Consider the following 20741-nt stretch of genomic DNA (forward strand, 5'->3'; position numbering starts at 1 on the left):
CGACGAAACAATATATTTATAATCAACTTTTTTTCAGCTTTCGACTTAGTAACCTTTCAGTAGCTCTAGAACAGCTGTCAAGCTAGATCTGTAAAACGTGCAACCCTCTCAAAATAGAGATCGTAAAATTAGAGATTCGGTACAAAGTTCTGTACGGTAAAAAGTCTAGTAGCCGATTGCAATAGCCAAAAAACAGTTTTTTTTAAAACATTTTTCAGGCCCAAACGAAACTTCACCTCTAATTTTCAATATTATTTGGTCTATTTCAGTTATCAAGAATTTTCCTGATTGATTTGCCCAAGCTGGCATCTCAAAAAAAGCAGGCAAAAACCCGAAAGCTTTCAAGCCAACTAGTTTGTTCAAATGTTTTTTATTTTCTTGGAATCTGCTTGGAATTGATAGGCAAAAAAACGGATAAAATAAGATGAAAGTATTGTCCAACTTTTGCTGCAGTAGATGAGACTTCGAGACGTCATGGTGAGAAATTGAGGAACTTAATTAATTCAGGAGTTACAGATGCGATTCAAAAAGTTAAATCATGTGAAGAAAATTTCAAACATGACTATCAAAAACGGCAATATTAAAAAAATTGACAGCTTGAAAAGTACCAATGAATGCAAGGATGCGGAATACCGACAGCTTTTCGAAAAAAACCCATTTTTACGGAAACTTAAATAAAGGATATCCCCGAAGCTCTTCAAGTTTCAAGAACTATTTATTTTAAACATTTTGACAAAACGTAAATCCAGAAAACTGGATCAATAGGTATTTTTATTATTCAATAAATTTAAAATTAAATCCACTTTCGAAATTAGAAAACATGCACATTGTTCGTGATCTTTGCCCTTATGCTGTTCGAGACTAGGACTTTTCTTTCGTTTTGACAAAAAAACGAACTGAGCTTTAAAAGAAAACAAAAGCCAAAAATCAAAATTGAACGTTAACAATCTTCAAATCGTCGAAAACGAATGACACGCTAAAAATAATAATTCAGAAAAAACGTATTTTTTTGATGAAATTTTTTTGATTTAGAAAAAACGTTACTGCCAAGGAAGCGTTATATCAAGCTTCTAAAACTAGAACTTCAGGAGGAAAATCTACTTCTTATAATCTAAATCACCCGAAGATAAAACTCTTCCCCATTTTCAATGTTTGGAACAATACAAAGAAAAACTCATTCAGTGAAAATTAAGCTGATAAACGATTGCCCAACTATTGAAAGTTATCAAGCAGAAAATTCCGAACTTCCAAAAACCCTCAGGGAGGACTCGAGCTACCGACGTTCGCCTTAGCCGATAAACGTAGCAGCTAGAGATTGATAAGTTAGACTTAGTTGACGAATTCTGTGATCTATGTTCTTCGCAGGGGAAAAAAGTCATACACCCTGATTTTTTAGACGATTCAGCTCACTTGTAAAAATCACAGATCCTTGTTTTTTTCTGACACACCTATGCTTAATTTCTGAGCGCTAGAGGACTAGCATATCAAACGTCATCATGCCGAACCAGTGCTGTCTCCTTGATCGAAACTTAGCCAGCTCTAAATTTTCTAGTAATCATGTTTATTCGTCATCACAGTTTTAGGTTAACTTACAGCTACTTGAAATTTCCCAACTTCAAGCAAGCTATAGAAACTGTCTTTTGTATAATTCGATAAATGACTGGAAGGAATTCTTATTTTCACTCAGTTTTAAAGACATTTGAAGACATTTGATCAGTTTTATGTTTTAGTCTTTAGTTTCGTATTTTATTGCACCATCTGCAAAATTCCAAATATCATCTGCGTAAAAATCTTCAATTTCTTCTTTGCTGTCAGAGCTGAAACTAGTCGGAAACGGAAGTGACGTCACGCCCGTTTTAGCAAACAATTTTCCATACTTCGAGTCTCTCAGAGAGAGGAAATTTCCATCTAATCCCGGCAACAAACCCTGCACAAACAAAACATTATATTTCGTGTTGATTCTTAAAATCTTAGTGGAAGGTTTGAAAATAAGTTTATCGCCCATTTGACCCGCCATTCTGCGTCCCGGTAGCACCCTAGCTTGTCCTGTCGATGCTAAAGCACCATGAGCACGATGTGATTTGGTTGTTCCGTGAGTTGCCGGCATTCCTCTGAAGTTCCATCGCTTCATCGGCCCTTGGAACCCTCGGTCAAGTGAACGTCCCCAAATATTTATTAACTGACCAGGTACAAAATGATCTGCTTTTATAACCGTGCCAGGTTGCAAAACCGAATTTTCTGTGCATATAAAACCTGTCAGTTTTTCTTTACATGTGATTCCATGTTTTCTGAAAACTCGCATCTGATTTTCGGACAACCATTCGGGTGAAATATTTCGGCATCCAACAGTAACTGTGAAATAATTCTGATCGGAGGCCAACTTTTTTCGATGGTAGAAGAAGACTGATTTCAAATCTGTAGGCGTTACATCTACAACTTCAGTGTCAAGCAGTTGTACTAATGTAGCTAGAGTTCGACTGCCGTCTTTGTAAAACATCGGGTAGCTTCCCAATTTTATACCGACAGCTCCGCAACGGATTTCATTCCAAGAATGCTCTTTTCGCTCAGTTTGCAATGATTCACGCAGGACTTTTGAGTTATTCTGCGTAAACAATTCATACTCTTTACGGAGAAAGTCTATATTTGACTCATTTATATCGGTCAACCGGCTATCAAATGCAGATTTTCCAGTTTTGAGAAAGTTATGGTTAAACTGCTGATGTTGTCTTGACCTATATGCAACTTGAGTTATAGAGGTCGATTTGACTGCTAGAGGCCATCTCAATCCCAGCTCCAAAACTGCAATGCACTTATTCATGCAGCTCTGAAAAAATCTAAAAAATCAATTGCAATGTTTTCACAGAAGTGATTTCGATAGAGACCAGAAGAAAAGCAAAAAAAAAACAGCTTATTGGTACGACAGGAACAGATTTAGGCGGTAGGTGTTTTATGAATTTACCCTCGGGAACTCGACCCATTAAATACCCAAAATATACATATTTGGTACTTTTGTAATCTATCAAAATTCGTCAGATCAGCCCAAAACTTTACTAAGACTCCATTGGCGCCAATAAAAATTAACTTTGAGGAAAATGCGCCATTTTCTTTACTATTAATCGCCTGTGGGAGCGCTCTAGTTATCAAAAAGTCGACGGAAGTCCGCTCTTGTAAAGCATATTTAAAAAAAACTCAATTCAGAATTCAACATTTATACTACAGCTAATTCTCTTCCATAATCGGGGTTAGCTTTGAAATTTGATCAATGGCGACATACATGGCAAAGCTAACAATCTGTATCAATTTTTCACAGTTTACTAGAACATGGATCTGCATTGAAATCAAACCAGGCATAATCCTACATACTAAAGTGTTTATCAATAAATTATAAACAATGCGAATATACAAATTAAGGGAAACTCACAGGCCAACCCAAATATAAAACTTAGAATAAAATCTTCTAATGACTAGAAAACAAGTTGAGACTGAAACAAGTTCTCATTACATTCTCTAATAGACAATTACTGATGATTATGAAGACAAGCATGTTGAATTCTTCGAAGCATGTTCAGCCGAAGGAAAATCTCACCCTGAAGAGAAACTTAAATAGTGAGTTTTCGTCTCAGCCGATTCGTGAGGGCGACACCGTCTTTTCGGAATGATTCGGAGAATAGCGAATAGACACTCGGGGACAGGACGAAGTTCAAATTGTACAGCAGTTGCAGGTGCTTCACAAGCCACGTCACAGTTCTGCATAGCACCACGCAAACACCACTTGATTGAGGTTTTATTTAAGCTTATGGAATGATGAAAAATGCAGTCGATTTCTATACAGGGGTAAGCAACCTTGAAACTTTCAACCGTTCTTTGTTAGTTTGGCATCGTGTCATTTTGATTCATCTATTTAATTACATGAAACTTGCGCTCTGTGTAAGGAAGTTAACATAAACTTAAAGTTTTCCTTCATGTTATCAGTCACTGAGAACTTTGATACAGCCTAAATCTTGTGATTCTATTGGATATCAGTGGTGATCATATTTTGAAAGTGATGAGTGGTGCTTGCGGTGGGTTGGCGAGGAAGATGTTTGGGTGGATGTAGAATATGAAGTTGATCACACTGGAGGGCAGGAAACACAGGGCGTAGCAGAGAGTGATGATGGTCAGGATCTTGGCCGTCCTACTCTGCATGGCTTCATGAAGTCCCCTACGACAACAAAGCAGGCAACCATTTGTGGCAGAAAATTCAAGGGCACAAAAAACAAAAATACGCAGGTAAATATGGAACGAAGCCAACCATTTGAGGGCAAAAATTTCCAGTGACTAAATTTTAGGGATAAACCGAAAAATTTGAGGCCATCGCTTCTAGTCAACTAAGTAACCGCCATTTATGAATGGAACTCGTTAATTACGAAATACAGTGCTGATTTAAATTACCCGGCAAAAACAATTGAAACTTGAAATTTAAAACGCGTTTTTCTCAAATTGGGTGTTTTTAGACAAAAAAGACCAATCTTGATTGAATTTTCTTAGAAAAAACATGTCGCTATTTGTTCAGAAAAATTCGGGCCCAAAAATTTACCCCAAAAAACAATCATTTTTTTAGTCAATCAAAAATTAATCCAAATCTATTTGTTCATTTACTGACAAAATTATATCATTGCAAGCCTCTTATGTAGCCCAACAAAAGTTTAAAAAGGTGTAATCTCCAAAAGTGGGTGCAAAAAGTTTTTCGAAAACGTTTTTATTTACTAAGTTGATGGTTTATAAAGTAAAAATAACATTTTTTGGCTATCAAACGAATATAAACATGTTTATACAAAGCTGAAAAAACCAAACCCTGCCTATTTGTTGGGCTACATAAAAGCTTTGCGAAGATATAGTTTAGACAGTTAATGAATGTATATGTTTGGAGTAATTTTTGATCGAATAAAAAAAGCCAAAACAGTTTGAGACCGAACTTTAAACGGACGTACTTCTCGGAAGATTGTCGGTGACACTGAAATCTGGCGCGATTCGCTCTCGCCATTGACATTCTGGATGAATTAGGAGGGAGAGGAGGAAGAGCTCTTGAACGAGTATCCTTTTTCGGATTCTCGTCGGCCAAAGTGATCAAGTCGGAACTCAAACTGCCCACAGCCCGAACAACCTGATCAAATAAAGCTCACATTCGTCATAATAAAATATTCATTTCTAGTAATTTAGTCACAAAAAACTTTGGGTGGCCTTTAGTTCGATCGCCACCAACGCTTCAGATATATTTGCACTATATCTCATCACTAGCAGTACAAGTTATTAGTTGAAGTGCAATATTTTGTCTGCAAGTAAGAGCTAATGTAAATTGAAATTGCACATAGTGGGCAATTAGAAAATGACCTAGACTAGATTACCTCATGTGGCCGGGACGTGCCTGGTTGCTCAGTCTGATCCAATTCAATTAAACAATCAATTGCACTCGACTGTAAAGCTGAATTGCTCACTCCATCAGATGTCGGCTGGTGTTCATGTATTTGAGAAATACTAATACTCTGGGTCCGTGGTGCCCCGCTAGATCTTCGTTCTGCAAACTGGATTGACTCCACGGTTAGGAGACTCTGGCTGGTGCTCCCTTTTTTGAGATCGGCAGCCACTGTATACACTGATGTTGATGCAATTTGAGAATCTTTAGAATTATCTTTAATCGTCAGTGATCGCTGAGCGGCCTGAAAACGACAAAAATTCGTGCAAAGTGTAAAATAAAGTTTTCTTCTCTGCATTTAATTTTTGACTAATGAAGGATAGCTTATAAGTCTACATACTTCGCTTGTTCTTGACAGTTACAAACCAAATCGACAAAGAACTCACTTCCTGTTCAACATAAACAAAAGTAGATAACCGAAGAAGTAATATCTCAGATGTGCCTACTAATAGTTTTAACAGATACAAAATTACAGCAAATCGGATGCTCAAAGCATCTCTCACCTGGAACCGGTTGCGTCTGAATCTGGATGCTGTGGCTCGTACTTTGAGGAAGACCATGACATACAACAGACTGATGCAGAGGAGGACTATGGCAGCCGCCACAGAGTAGATCAAATGAATCTCCATTATACTCTCAGAAAGACCTGACAACAACACTCATAATATTAGAGGTTTCACAAAAATATTAGAAGCAAGAGAGCACAAATTTTCGGTTTGACAAAAACATCATTCAAAAGGCAAGATATCTTGAATAAATTTACATGCCCACACCTACAAAAACAATTCAACTTATTTAATGAACTGTAGAAAAAGAGAAAACAATATTATAAGGAATTCCACAAGTATAAATTAAAACATTACTTCATGCGTTATCTATCATGGGCAGCGCTGTAGGAGTTCTTCCTAGTCTTTGTTTAATCCAAAAACTTTTTATTTACTCAAAAAATTGGCATTTGGTACTTTGATAGACTTTTATAGTAGCACAAGAATTTTCATGACGCTTAAAGCCAATTAAAAAAAAACTTGTTATTGTTAAAGAAATTCCATAGAAGCACGCTAGCCCATATAACAAGACCATGAACTGTGTCAAAAAGAGTTTCTTTATTCACGATTTACATGCTGTCAACAACTGAGCTGAGAGAATCACTTGTAGATAAAATAGCATTTGCGATTTTAAGGCCACTACACCTATCATAAAGAACGACCTCACGTTTCTTGCTCGAGCAACTTGATAAACTTTTTATCAATTGTTGAGAAAATGATGCTTGAAATGCAAATGAGTTATGAGAAAAGAAAATCTCCAAGCTGGCTTTGAAGATGATACTCCACCGTTTCTTATATATCAAAACGCATTTAGATTGAAAACTATCGACAGTAATAACTCCAAAATAGGCAGCTAACAAGAAATTTGTTTAAAAAAAAACCTGGATGCTTGGTGGGATTAGAAAGCTAATTTCATCAATGTACGCCGTTTTAGGAATGGGACGAAAAACAGAATTTAAAAAAATTTATATTAGAGCAAAAAACACAGTTCAGTCAAGCAAACATCTATTTCTCCAAGAAAACCTAACTAGTTTGAAACACCAAACTGTGGTGAAGAGAAGACGATGAAAATTATTTGATAAATGGAAATACACCGCAAACTTAGCGTTCTGACCCAATAAATTGCGGTCTGCTATTTCTGAGCAGGGCAACTTACAGAATGGGATGACAGCAAGTAGAAGTGCGACGGCGACTACTACAGCACATAGCTGCTGAGCCCTGGACTCCGTGATGACACTGTGCGTGGGCCAGCAGATGGAGAAGTACCTGTCTACCGCTATGTTGAGGAGAGACAGGATGGAAGCACACTCCAGCACCATTGTCACCACCAACGTGTAGTCGCTAATAAACGAACCAAAAATCAAAGGAGCAATGATAGCCGGTTGCTGTGGAAGTAACACAGAATTTTTTGACCACATTTTAAAAAAACTAAAAAAACGGTTTTCTCCAAATAAGTGTCGTTTTTAGCGTAGTCTGACAAGATAACTATACAAACGCGTAGAAAGTTGATGAATTGGACATAATCGGCTATAATTGCCTTAAATGACAAGCAAAATGATTCAAAATATATCAACTTTAATGAAGCTGAAGCTTGAAATGCAGCTTCCAAAACCAGTTTTCTTTTTATTAAAATCAAGTTTAGTTTTCACATAACGAACGTTACTCGATCGCTCTACTGGCTCAAAAATAAGCTAAAATTTAAGCTGTGTAACTTAATTTACAACAAGACTCCTCGTATCAGGGCGAAGCCCTGAATGTTCCAACTGCCTTTTAAGGTTTATTGAGCAGCAGTAATACATAAAAAAATTAAATGAAAAAAAAAATGAAATTTTTTTTTCTAAAATTTGAAATATTTATGGAAATCATCCACCCACACGCCATATAAACTACAAAAAGATAGATTTCGTTCCTTGTAACAAATCAATTATGGCAAGTAAGCTTCGTTCAACCAATTTGGAGCGATTTCTAAGATTGCGCGTTAATTGTCCCAAATGGCAATCTTTAAACCCTCATAACTTTACGAAAAATGATCACAGGTGAAATATCTTTTCAAATTTAAGCTCAGGACAACAATACCTTTTGAATGATTTTAAAAAATTCCGTCAAAAATGGCTAGTTAAAAAGTCGAAATTTGTCTGAAAAAAAACCCCACCCCGAGCACAAATATTCCGTTACTTTCGTATCGAAAGTCGGAACAATAATGTTGCGCATAAGTCCTGGCAAGTTTAACTAATACACTTTCCGTTTACTGAACAACTTCTTCAGAATTTCTGGTTTATTGATCAAGTAATTTCCTTTTCAGTTTACTGCTCTGGTCTGCCCGTTTTCGGGTTGTTGATACATCGATTTACTGACCTACCACCAAACTTTCAAATAAAAGCAAGCCCAATTTTCTGTTCATTTAAATTTCTGATAAAAGGTAACAGGCCGCGTAAAACTAAAAAGACTTTTCAATCAAGCAATCTATTTAAATTTCAATCATTACTTCTGCTCAATGAACAAGTAGATCGGCAAAAACAAGTAGACCGGCTTTTAGAGGTATACCGATATTCGTCTCATGTCACATAAGCTATTTTTGATTGCAACACTAACGGCGGTGAGTTGCATGCCTCTCTTGAATCCGCCCATACAACCACAGTTTCAACTGGCATGGCCACCAAAGAACCTGAGAGGTTGACAGCTGCGAGGAAGAAGACAAAAACCTCGAAGGTACACTTGTTCCTCTTGCCTGCATACACCACCAGCACACAGATGTTGAAGAGGGAGCCAACCACCGCCAGCAGCAGCATCACCAGAGCTACCACTTTGCATTCTGATTCACTGAAACAAACACACTAAAGTAAGTCAACAATAGACAACGGCGAGGCGCTACAGAAAGAGAACATACTTTTTGGGACGGAGAAAACTATTTGGAAAAAGATTTGTCAACATTCTGGTACAAATTGAGACAGTTCAGGTGCAAAAAAATTTCTTGAGGACATCATGGAATCAAGAAAACAACTGTTGCCTGTTTGATGATTGAAGCACCAGCTGATCGACCCCAAAACTTGTCTAAAGGCGCCAATATAAATTTATTTTGAGGTGGGAGCGCCCGCCAAAAAAGTCAATACCTTCCAAAAAGCGCATACAATCGCCTTTCTTTGGCCTGTTTTTTTTTAAGATTTATTAGCGGCGTAGAAAATTTGGTCAAAACAGGATCTTATAGTGATTTGGGAGAGCTCGGAAAATCAAATTGCTCGACCTAAAAATTCGGAAATTTTCGGAAAATCAGCCCCTTCCTCGAGAAAACGAGAAAGCCTTAGATCCGCCCCTGATCTAATGAAAAAAAAAAAAACTCAAAAATTATGACCGAGAAATTAAAAACCTTATAAATGTGGACTAAATTTTAAAAAGCTACAAATTCGAATTTGACAGACAATTTTTGAAGTTTCGAAGTTTCCTATTCCCAAAATGGCGCTTCTAAAACACTTTACTGGAAAAAAAACTCAGTTTTCACGGCTTAAATTAAGCATAAATTAGCTTTTCCTCATAATGTAAGTCTACTCGCTCGCTTTATTTGCTCCAATTTAGACTAAAAATTGAAAAATTCTGAACAACTTTTCTCGAAACTGTTGAAGTTATCACTCGACCCATTCCGTATGACTATTTTGTGATGAAAAAAAAAACGAACATCAGAATACAAATTTCTTCCCCATTTTTAATGGTCGGAACAATAAAAACCTTTCCTACCATTTCGATATACGTTATTGCATAAAAAGACGCCTCATCAAGCATGAAAGGAAAGCTACCATTAAATTACTAAGCCGAAAGAGCTTCAATCGAAAACCAGCAAGCTTAAAAGATGATCGGCAAAAAAACTATTTCAAATTTCGATCGTTAAATATATCTACTCTGGTGATCACAATATTTAACATTTCAGCGGGATCAAACTGAGCGTATATCAAACAACATTAACTAAGCCGACAAGAATTGAGCTGAAAACATTTATACGAAAAAAAAAATCAAATTTCATAAATAGCGAAAAACACCCCGACCGAGAATCGATCCCCAGACCTTCAGGGACTCAATAGGCTTTTTTTTCTATTATAACTGCGCAGCTGAGCGACGATTAGTGATATTTAACAATAAACAACACTCAGTTCCTAATAGATATGTCAGAAAGTTATTTAATGGAAAATCCTGGTTCCCGATAACAAGGTACAAGTAAAAAAAGAGGCGAAAAAGAGTTTAAGATTAGAAAAAACTTCAAGATGAGAAATCCTCAATTGAATACCTGCTGCTAAGCCTAAAACACACTAAATAGCATCATATTGGGCAGAGGCAAAATCGCTCTTAAGAAAAAATTTTTTCTCATTAAGGCCGCTACATAATATTTGACCCAATGCAATGAAAATTACCTAGCGGCAGCTAAGCAGACAATACTAAGGAACATAGTTTCGAACTAAAAAAAGTTTTGACGCCCCCCCATCCGAGTCACGAACGCATAAACAAAATTATTTCGCCCTCCAAACAATAAAAACTGACACAACTGAAACGACCTAAAATTACGATTCAAAACGAAGAAACCTTTTAAGTGAAATCACAGGAAAAAAATCAGGAAATTATGCAAAATCATTAGTGGTAAATTTGAGGTACGGCAAAATCTCCCCCTAGCAGCTAAAAAAAATATATATGCTTTAAAAACTAAGCGGATACGAAAGCAGACAAAACGATAGTCCCGGAGACAAAACTTTTTCATAATCCGACCGGATTCAAACCCAGAACATTTTTCGACCCAAGCGTGGGCATCCGCTCGCGGACTAAATCCCCCAGGATATAATCCCACCGGATATAATCCCCCAGGACTAAACCCCCCATAGGACCAAATCCCCCTAGGACAAAATCCCCCATATTTTATTCAGTATAATGGAAATCTAACTGTACACATTATATAATTTCATGTTTCTATTGATTCCATTTTGAACTGACTTCCATTTATACATGCATCGCCATTTTGACGTGACTTTTTAGCAACTTTAAGATTCCAACATTCAGTTGACTTCCTATAAGAATGAGCTTTGATTGCAAAAATTAATTAGCCACTTGGCACAGTCAGTACGGCAAGTGAATGGAAAACAATGTTGATTCCTTCAGCGTGAGTTCGAATCCCAAATATGACATTTTGTGCAATCAATGTAAAGGTCTGCTAAATTTACCCCTAGGGGTAAAAAAATCCCGCGCTTCCACTAAGGTGGGGGTGCGGGATGGTGTGAAAGGAAGTCCCCGATTCCTAGAAAACCATCTTCTTTATTGTGTCAAAAATTCTTTTCTGTTAATTATCTTTCATCTTTTAATTCAAGTTTTAGTGTCGCTGTTTTGTTGAATTCGAATGCGGGGGATTTTGTCCTGGGGGATTTAGTCCTAGACCCGTGGCTAAATGCACGAAAACATTCAATGGATTTGAAATTATCAGAAAGCAGTTCAGATCTCAAGTACCAATTCTAATATCCACAATTCGTCAATTCTTTCTTGGTAACAGAAAGAAAGCTAATAAAACATCGAAAAAAGCTGCAAAGCACGAACAAAATGATCAAATCTAAAATTTAACACGGCTAAGGCTCATCTAATTTTCAAATATAAAGCAAACTTGTTTTCAGCTATTATGACGCAGTGAACAAAAAACTCAAAAAACCGAGGTTCAAATTGAATAAACGAAAATGAAAAAGTATATTTCTTAATTTTGGAAATTTTTATTCATTAAGAACTTATTCAACTTTCATTTCTCAAGTTGGGCATCACAGAAACACTTTTTACATTTGATTTCAAATGAAACCAGGAAAATTCGATAATCTCATGCAATGCAGTTTTCTCCCCGACAAACAATGGAAAGGAACAATATCAACAAAAATTGGGACGCAAATTTAGGGCGAAAAAAAATTAAAAACTTTAACAAAATTTGGACCATAATTTTAACGCAGTCAATATTCGAAAACTCTGCAATACGATATTTTTGCTCGCTCAGAATTTTTTTTCCGAAAATGATAACGATACGCCAAGCTCTAATTAATGTGAATACAGTAGGCAAAACAGAAGGATCAAGCATAAACCTTGAAGTAACGCATAACTATAAAACGTTTAGAACGGTAGACATTGCAATAATTTGGAAAAAAAGGTAGTTTTTCTTCAAGAAAATTTAATTGAAACTGAAACGCAATTTTTAAAATCAACAAAAAAGACAAAAAAATGTTTTACACACGAATTTTTAATCGATTTTTTTTAATTGTGAAAACAAAACGTACTAGGTAAACATACAGCTGATAAAGCTACGGTTGAAAAAATTAAGGTACCTATCATATCTTTTTAAACGGAAGAGTAGAATGAAGCTCAATTGGATCAAGCTAAAATTTAGATATATACAGCAAAAAAAAGTTAAGTAATCATCGGACATTGTGATTCAGATTCAAAGCAATTAGCAGGTGCAAGAGCAAGCAAAAAATATAACTTCATAGCAGAGATAGATTCCATTGGCGACATTTAAGCTGAAATACGGTAGACATATAGGCCATTCTTAAACCGAGACATGTCAGCCTATTAAATCTGAAGACACTTCAAACCATATAAAATGCCGGGAACAATAAATTACGCGCAATTTAACACACATGCCAATTGTAAGCGCAGTGGAGCAAGCATTTACAACTTCCAGTTTTGTACTTACTCTTATTTTTCAATTACTGATCAAATCGAGTCGAGTACTGATCACTTGGCCGAATACTGATCAAGAACGTCATTTTTATTTACCGTGACTATATCTATCTACTTTTGAGATGAATGCTTTCTCAAATAAATTTGGGAGTTTTTGTCTCACTTACTTTCAGCTCAATATCTTTTTATAAATAGTTTGGCTTTTGTCTTAGTTCAAATTGTTGAACTGGCTGAAATATCTCATTTCAAATTTTCGCGCTTCTTCAAACAAAACGTTTGTTTTTATTCAATCTCTTCAAATGACACTAAACCAGTGTCGCCATTCTCCTGGGAAAAATACCTCTCGGACTCGAATTGGTGAACACATGATAATCAAAATTTTTTTTACTGTTACAAACAAAAACATGAGGTATTTTCAAAGAACAGGGGGGGGGGGGGTTTCTACAGTAGTGACTTGCACAGGAACTTTTGTCCTGTCCTGTAGTTTGCTTAAAATTGTCACACCCTTTTTATGTTGTTTTGAACACTTTTCGGAGTCTAAAAAGAAACTCAGAAAAGATATCGAGTTCTTTAAAAAAAAAGAGAGAGAACTCTTGAATTAAAATACCTCTGAAAATACCAAAATACCAGGGGATCTGAAATTAACTTTAAGGAAACAGTTCCTTACTGGGACCAGGGTAATGAAACTTACATAATACCAAATGAAACATTACAAAGAAAAAAGCATCAGTGATTGTTACAAAAGTGTTGAACAGTTTTATAGCTAATTAAGCCATGCTAATAAAAAAGTAGAAATTCTAACTAGCGAAGTGTGAACTTATAGGGTTTAATATCAAGACATGATAAGCTTGAATTGATTATCCGGTGTTGAACGAGGGTGTCAAGGCCTGGGAACTAGTTTACAATACAAGTAGATTTTTAGCAAAAGAGCTCTGAATAGCAATGTGTTATTTTTATCGATTAATTGATCAGAACTCCGACCAAAAATCGGAACTTGGGTTTTTTCAGTAATTCGTTGACCGAAAATTATCAATTTCTGAGCAATTGATCGACTTTTAAAAAATGCTTTACACAGTGATCAACAAAAAATCTGGAACAGTTGAGAAAATTGAGTTCAAAGTTTACCTGTAATACAGATGCGAGTAAGAGTTGTTTAGCGAGAAAAGGTCAAATTCGGCAGAACTAGAGTTCTGATGCCCCATGATAAACAAGAGGTTAAAGAAACGTCAATTGGAGAAGAAAAAGAAAAAACAATAAATTAAACGCCAAAAAGCAGTCATTTTGAGGGCAAAATTTTGACACATTAATGGCTATATCTCGAAAATGCCATATGCTATAAAAACCAACTGCTCGAACAGCAAAATATATTTCCAAGTAAAACAATTTTGAAACATGGAAAAATAAGATTTTATAGATAGTATAACTTGATACTAGTTAAGTTATACAGGCCAAATTAACAAATTTGTTCTAAAATTGGACATTTGCGACTACACTAGCTCAATGATAGTATATGTGTGCACTTTAAGGTGTCAAATGCTGAATGATCAGTGCTGTGACCAAGCGTTGGTAAGTATAAGTAAGGGTTAAAGTAGGTGCAAAAAGTGCGAAATGTCACAGCATCAATGGACCCAATGAGGCGGTGGCTGAGAGGGGAGCGTTGAAAATTAGCCCCAGGCGATAGCGATAGAAGTCTTTTAATCTAGTACCGAAAGGGAATTCCGCAACAAGGTAACTGCAGCCCCCGTCGGTTCTGGTTGTTCAAAAATAAGACATGTCGCTCGTTGTTTACAGAAATTCAATCAGGCCAATGCAGGCGAGCGCTGAAGGGAAAGAATGCTAAATAACGATGACAAGCGACATAAATCAGCTACATAAGAGCCCCTATTATTTTGTCTCGCGGGTATTTTCCTTACAACCAGGGCGCAAGACAATTCGCGGTTAAATTAACCCCATTCAAAGTTACTTCTTAATCTTACATCTGTATTGCTATCTGGGCACTACAAAAACACTTTTCTATTTTTCTAAAACTGTTAACTTTCTTAGAGACAATGAGCACTTTTCAGCTCAACCACAATTTAAATTTCGTGGAAAACAGTGAAATTTGATACTTATAGCACTAAACATTTCACTGCACTTTTCCAAACGACCCCTCTAATTCGTGATTTGAAAACAAAAAGGTCAATTCAAAGGGAACTCTTCATAATCAATGCTGAGAGCTCTTCCCTACTTATCAGCTAACTAGAGGCAAAATATTGATTAATGCTGCCATTGATGCAAAAATCGCTTTTTAGTTGGGCCACAGAGGTATAATAAGATCAGCATTTGATGACTTAGTTTGTTCAATAAGGGCCTCAATTCCACCCTTGAGCCTCATCATTTTTGAACAAGATATTGGAATCAACTATTCGGCTTCTGAAACTAAACAACACGAAAGGCTGAAAAAATCAGTAAGATCTTTTTTGTTGATAAAAATACCGAAGTGGGGTATACTGGAACAAAAGTATAACCCGTGGTTAATTAAAATAAGGGTGACAGTCTGATTTTTGACAAAGAAAAGCAGCCAAGCAGGGATATTTAGTTACAACTGCAGATTAAATTTTTGATTTCCCAGAGGAGTAACTGGAACCTCGTGGCTAATTTGCTTTTTACCAACTTCAGTGGCTAAGTGCCATTTTTATAATTGAATTAGTAAAAATGGATACTAACAAGAAATGGGAGGGGTTTCGAGATTAGTTGGAGCGGACAAACAAACCAACAAATTGTGAACAAATTCAGAAATTATTGGGTGGAAAAAATGATAAAAACTAGATAAAAAAGCACGCCACCGGTCTGTTATCATTAAATCACCATAAATTACATAAACTGAGACGAAGTAATCTTCGAAAGGTTTTCAGAAATAAATCAAGTACAAATCTGGCAAATTTAGAAAAATCGAAGCAAAAAAATGACCAACTAATGATTTGGAAAACGAGTCGAACAAAAATAAACTCAGAAAAAAAACGAGCATCAGTCTGCTATGGATCCCCTGAATTACTGATCATTTATTGAACGCTATGATGACCACCACAGAAGCCTTGCCGAGTTTCAATTGGACAGAATTTTAAGGAAGTGCTCAAAAGCAATTGCAACTATTTCCTAAATGCAAAAACGGACTGCAAAAATTAATGAGACTCGACTACCAGTACAAACGGCTTTTGGAAAGACTTAAAACAACCGAATCCAATGAATCGAAATAAAAAGCGACAGGGAAAACATGGCAACAAAACAGCCAAAATTGGATGTTGGTAGATCAAACTATCAAATAAAGGTGCTTGAGGTTTACTAACCTAAAGTATGCAAAAGCCATTTGGTTTGGAGCTCCCAGACCTTTCAATAACCTGAACAATTATTCATCTTAACATAAACCAATTGGACTTAAGGGAACAAACATTTGATGATAAAGGAGTCATGTACTCGCATTTGTAGTAAATACTCCAAAAAAATGGAGAATAATCGTATCGGGGCAAATCCCTGAATCCTCTGAATGTCCTTTAACGTCTATCAAACAGTTTCCAGTTGACCAAAACTGATTAAAATTTGAGGAAAAAAGTCACTGTTCAACGCCACGCCCTATTCGTACGGTGATATTTTTGCGTCTAGTAGACTCAGAAAAGAACAAACATTTTGCCTCGATTTCAGAGCCCGATTAATATGCCACTTAGGGGTTGATAAACTAAATATAGATTCATGGCTAACCCTCATATTGATCCAGGCTTGCCAACTTTTGAAAATTGAAATATGAACCACTGTGCTCAAATATGAACTTTTGTACGAACCTCACATGAACTTATATTACATGAACCAGTTGACAAGGCTGATTATGAAAAAAAAATTGCGCCGCAGTTAAACTTTCGGGAAAACAGGGAAAATTTTGACCGCCTTTAGAAAAATTTTAGGGTTGGTCGGCCAAAAACGGATGTCATAAAATAATATCAAAGGAGGGACCCTTTGGTTGGCGAGGGGGTCGAATCCCTGAGACAAAAATATGAACCACTCTAAAAAAATGAACATAATATCAACCAGTTTATATTATATGAACCAGCTGGCAAGGCTTTATTTATTAGACGAATTAAAATTTTGAGCTCAGAGCAATATATTTCGTGGCATCACTGTTAAAAAAATAGTGCATGTAGCAAAGAAAATTCCGGTCAAAATAACAAACACAGAGGCGAAGCATAGCTTGGCATCACTTGCGATACAGTGCAAGCGCAGCATTGCAAGCTAGCGAATAGAAAATGAGACGAAAATCACAAAATCGAAAAAAATGGTAATAATGCATATAAATTCAGAAAAACAGAAAAAACAACCACCAGTATTAAATAAGCTTTTAGTGTTTACCGAGTATTAGCCGACAAAAAGTGGGTAGACGCCCATTAAGCCGATAAAAAATTCGTAAGAAACTGTTGTCATAAAAAAAAATTGAGCAATAAGTTTTAAATCTTTTAAGTTTTGCAACACAAAACCGAATTTTTCAAAAAAAAGTCCATCACATTTTGCCTCTAAAGCGACACGAAACTAGGTAAATTAACAGATAAAACAAAAGCCGGAACAAATTTGGGAGAAGACAAAATTTAATTGAAAATAAAAACAAAAAGGAAAACCTAAGAAAATACCCGTTAGGGCTATCTATTTTACAAGTTTCAGGAGTAAATCAAAAATACTTGCATATAAAATGAAAATTGCTGACAACATACAAAAATTCCCCGAGTTAGCAAATAAGCTGAAAAAACATAGGCAGACAAATGAAAGTCCGACCATTCAATTTTTCCCGAAAACATTGTAATTCTATTCAAACTGGAAAAAAGTTGAACAGGGGCTCGAAGCACCAGCAAAAGGGTACAAAGGCAACCTCATTACCTCAAGTCCAAGTGGGAACGAAACTGAAAGTTGTTGAGGTGCAACAATAAAGCAAATGAGAAACGCGACTAAGATGTAAGAAACGTTGCTCACAGGAAAAGACTAGTTCCCGATTACAAGAAACGCTATCGCAAGTGTAAAAAACTCGAAAAAACAAAATTTCTCCAAATTAACTTTCTCCATTTTTTTCGTCGTGTGATCTGAGGAGGTGAACGAAAGCAAAAAATCCAGGCATATTCAAAAGTAATAGTATATTAGTTATAGCTGACAAGTTTTTCTCAAAAAAGGAAAAGAAAACAAAAAATATCAAAAAAAATCCGTTTGAATTTTTTCAACTTTTTTTTTCTGAAGGCGGCGCTACAAGAATTTTGGGAAACTAAATTTACTGAAACTAATTTTTCACAATCAATAGTAATAATTTCTTAAGTATAATTGATAACAATTTTTCTGAGAATTTAGCTGAATTGTTTCTGACTTTGTTTTTTTCCGAAGAAGGTGCTAAAAACCCTGAAACTAGCTTTACTAAAGTTAACTATAGCTTCACGGCATAACCTGATTAATAAGCTATTATAAAACCTACTCGGTTTTCTCGACAAGACTTTTCGAAAATAAAAAATTTTAAAAAACATCAATTGATTCCTTAAAATTCATAGATTAAAAATGGGTGCGCATTCATAGGTTCCAAAATGAAAAATCAGTCCCATAGGTTCCAAAATGAAATAGCAGTCGCATAACTCCCAAATTTTTTCAATTGGTCAAAAGACTAAATTAGCCGATTCTCGGTTTAAGGTCGTTGGTCGATTTGTCTTGATTTTTTTTTGGCTGAAATATCTGTTTCAAATTGGTTGAAATGGCGCACAGACAGTTCGGCCAAAGACAATTCAGCCAGAATTATACAGATAATTCGGCCAAAGACAATTCAGCCAACTTTACAAAACGCTAGATTCGAAAGAAAAAAATGGAATTGGAGTTATTTCTCGGTTTAAGGTCGCCGCTGGTCGCGCTACGCGCGCGTCGCCGCTTCGCGGCGATAACCGGCTCTAAATTTCGTATAGAGTCCTAGCCTTTGGTGGCAAGCTCACAACACGTTGGCGCGGCTGCGGCGGTCAGTTTGAGTTTATGCTGCTTCAACAGTATACAATCAATCCAGAAATCCATTGGCTCAAATTTCAAGCAATCAGAATTCAATAAGATAAATTTTGGAACTTAAGCGACTGATTTTTTTTATTTTGGGAGCTATGAATATTGGAACCTATGGTAATTAACCTGAAAAAGAAGTGTACACATAGAAAAGTATACATAGATTAAACTTGAAGTGTAACCATAGATTACAAATGAAGCGTAAAAAAATAATTTCTTTCGAATCACGACTGAGCTTTGATTTGAGATATCATTCGACTCTTTCCGATGATTATTTGTGGTACCTGATTATGCATGGAAAACAAATAAAGAAAACACCCGAATACAAACTTTCTGCCTATTTTCAAAAGTCTTAACACCAACCAAAATTGGATCCCGTACAGCGCTGCTTTAAAGCAATCGAGCAAAACAAACAAAATAGTTAGGTCGAACGCGCTTTTGTTCTGTCCATTTGAAAAATGGGGAGGCACTTGATATTTGGGAGTTCTAGTTTTATCTTTGTTGATTATTTTCAGCGCAAAATCAGGTACCACAAATAATTATCTCATGGGTCTAGAGATATATCATATAAGAACCCTTCCAGTAGTGATTCGACTGACATTGAAACAATTCGAAAAAGTTTTCTGTGTCGAGAATAATGCTTTTAAAATTTTGCTTCCTGGTCTAAATCGACTTGATTTATTTACGAAATTTTGCCGATGTATTTATATAGCGCTGATACGGCCCTATCCAACCTTTGCACATACCGTCGCATGACGGAAGGTCCCATTTTTATTGACTTTTTTTCATGGTCCAAACTCGAGCGAATAAAGCGAGCGAGCAGGCTTAGGTTTTTTAACTCGACCCGCTTAAAATAGCTTATTCCTGCAAAAATTAGTTTCCCTCAAATAAAGTTAGTTTTAAGGAGTTTTTTAACGCAATTTAATGAATCAAAAAATTTCAACACAGCTTCAAATGCTTTTAACCGTCTCTACCAAAGCCAGTTCTATGTGGGGTCCATTAACTTCGAGTCGACAAAGTCATTAACTTGGTAACATTCGAAAACAGTGAGCTCATGGATGGGTCTCAGTTTCCCCAGACCATGAGGTCAATCCTAAAAACAGTGCTACTACTTAATTATTATACTACTATTGCTTTTGTTCAGTAGATAAAAATCATCAAATGCATCGGAGAAGGACCAACCCTTGGAACGCTTTTCCGCCGATATCTTCGACTGTAAGTTTCTATCGCTTATTCCAGCGTTCTGTCTGTTTTCTCTCAGCGAAAATCAATGTTCTGATTTACGCGGTTTTTCTGTTTTCGCGAAAATTAAAAAACTCAAGAGTCTTCTTTTTAACAAATTTTCAAAAATTAGCATTTCAGTTCGAAGTGACCATTCCCAATTTGTTCATTTTGACTAAAAAGACCGTTAATCATCGAAACTGCTCTTTCGTACAGTTGAACTACTTCCAATAAAATTTGTTTTGACGAACCATTTTTTGACGGCATTTTGGTCAAATGGCACACACTCCAGTCAGCCCCGATCAATTGCTCCACTAAACTGCGAGTAATTTTAAACTTTAAATATACTGGAATACTTCATATATACTCTCCACTGAAGCGTTTCTTAATAATTAGTAAGTGTCTCTGAAAACAATAAAATCACAATTTAAATTTCTAAAAGCAGCAATTTTAAACCTAAAACAACTTAAAGTCCATTAGGTTTCAATTTCAAGTTTAGTTGGCTTGGTTTCTCATTCGAGTTTTTCTCACAAAAACAACACTGCGGTTTTATTTTCTCTTCTTTGTTAATCTTTTGTTCTCTTCGTTCTTTTCATTTTCGTCGTTTGGAAGTTCTAAAACTTCTAAATTCTTCTAATCGTTCTCTTTCCTGCATTTTGTCATCCGGCTATTGTCACTGTTCCATCTCCTCTTCTTGTGACATCGCTTCTTTGCTCTCGGTTTTTGTGTCTTGCAACACATCGGTGGTTATTCTGACGCTGTTGGAGGTAGAGGGTAGGGGGTCTACATTAGTTTCCCTATTTCTG

General features: G+C 36.1%; 2 protein-coding genes across 3 annotated transcripts; both read right to left on the minus strand.

Moving 5' to 3' along the window:
* Nucleotides 1–1653: 1653 nt before the first annotated feature.
* On the minus strand, nt 1654–2867 carry LOC134841164 (uncharacterized). The gene has a single exon (XM_063856967.1). The coding sequence runs from the start codon at nt 2816–2818 to the stop codon at nt 1727–1729; it is 1092 nt and encodes a 363-aa protein (XP_063713037.1). The 5' UTR covers nt 2819–2867; the 3' UTR covers nt 1654–1726.
* A 310-nt stretch (nt 2868–3177) lies between these two features.
* LOC134841163 (alpha-1D adrenergic receptor-like) lies at nt 3178–20529 on the minus strand. 2 transcript variants are annotated; one of them, XM_063856966.1, is made up of 8 exons: nt 20187–20529; nt 8590–8817; nt 7154–7338; nt 5956–6098; nt 5385–5696; nt 4971–5143; nt 4061–4201; nt 3178–3747 (listed from the first exon to the last, which is right to left on the minus strand). In XM_063856966.1, exons 2-8 carry the CDS (start codon nt 8784–8786, stop codon nt 3600–3602), a joined length of 1299 nt encoding a protein of 432 aa, XP_063713036.1. In that variant the 5' UTR covers nt 8787–8817; nt 20187–20529; the 3' UTR covers nt 3178–3599. The 2 variants fall into 2 exon arrangements, with proteins under 2 accessions (XP_063713036.1, XP_063713034.1); XM_063856964.1 differs by lacking the exon at nt 20187–20529 and adding an exon at nt 13804–15421.
* Nucleotides 20530–20741: the final 212 nt, after the last annotated feature.

Source organism: Symsagittifera roscoffensis, chromosome 3 (assembly GCF_963678635.1).
Source record: "Symsagittifera roscoffensis chromosome 3, txSymRosc1.1, whole genome shotgun sequence".
NCBI lineage: Eukaryota > Metazoa > Xenacoelomorpha > Acoela > Convolutidae > Symsagittifera > Symsagittifera roscoffensis.

Coding starts and splice junctions, on each gene's coding strand:
- LOC134841164 (XM_063856967.1), bottom strand. CDS start 2,818: ATGAATAAGTGCATTGCAGTTTTGGAGCTGGGATTGAGATGGCCTCTA.
- LOC134841163 (XM_063856964.1), bottom strand. CDS start 13,880: ATGGGGCATCAGAACTCTAGTTCTGCCGAATTTGACCTTTTCTCGCTA. Junction 8,818..13,803: donor TACTCGCATCTGTATTACAG/GTAAACTTTGAA, acceptor TGTTTGTTTCAG/TGAATCAGAATGCAAAGTGG. Junction 4,202..4,970: donor CACCGACAATCTTCCGAGAA/GTACGTCCGTTT, acceptor TTGTTGTCGTAG/GGGACTTCATGAAGCCATGC.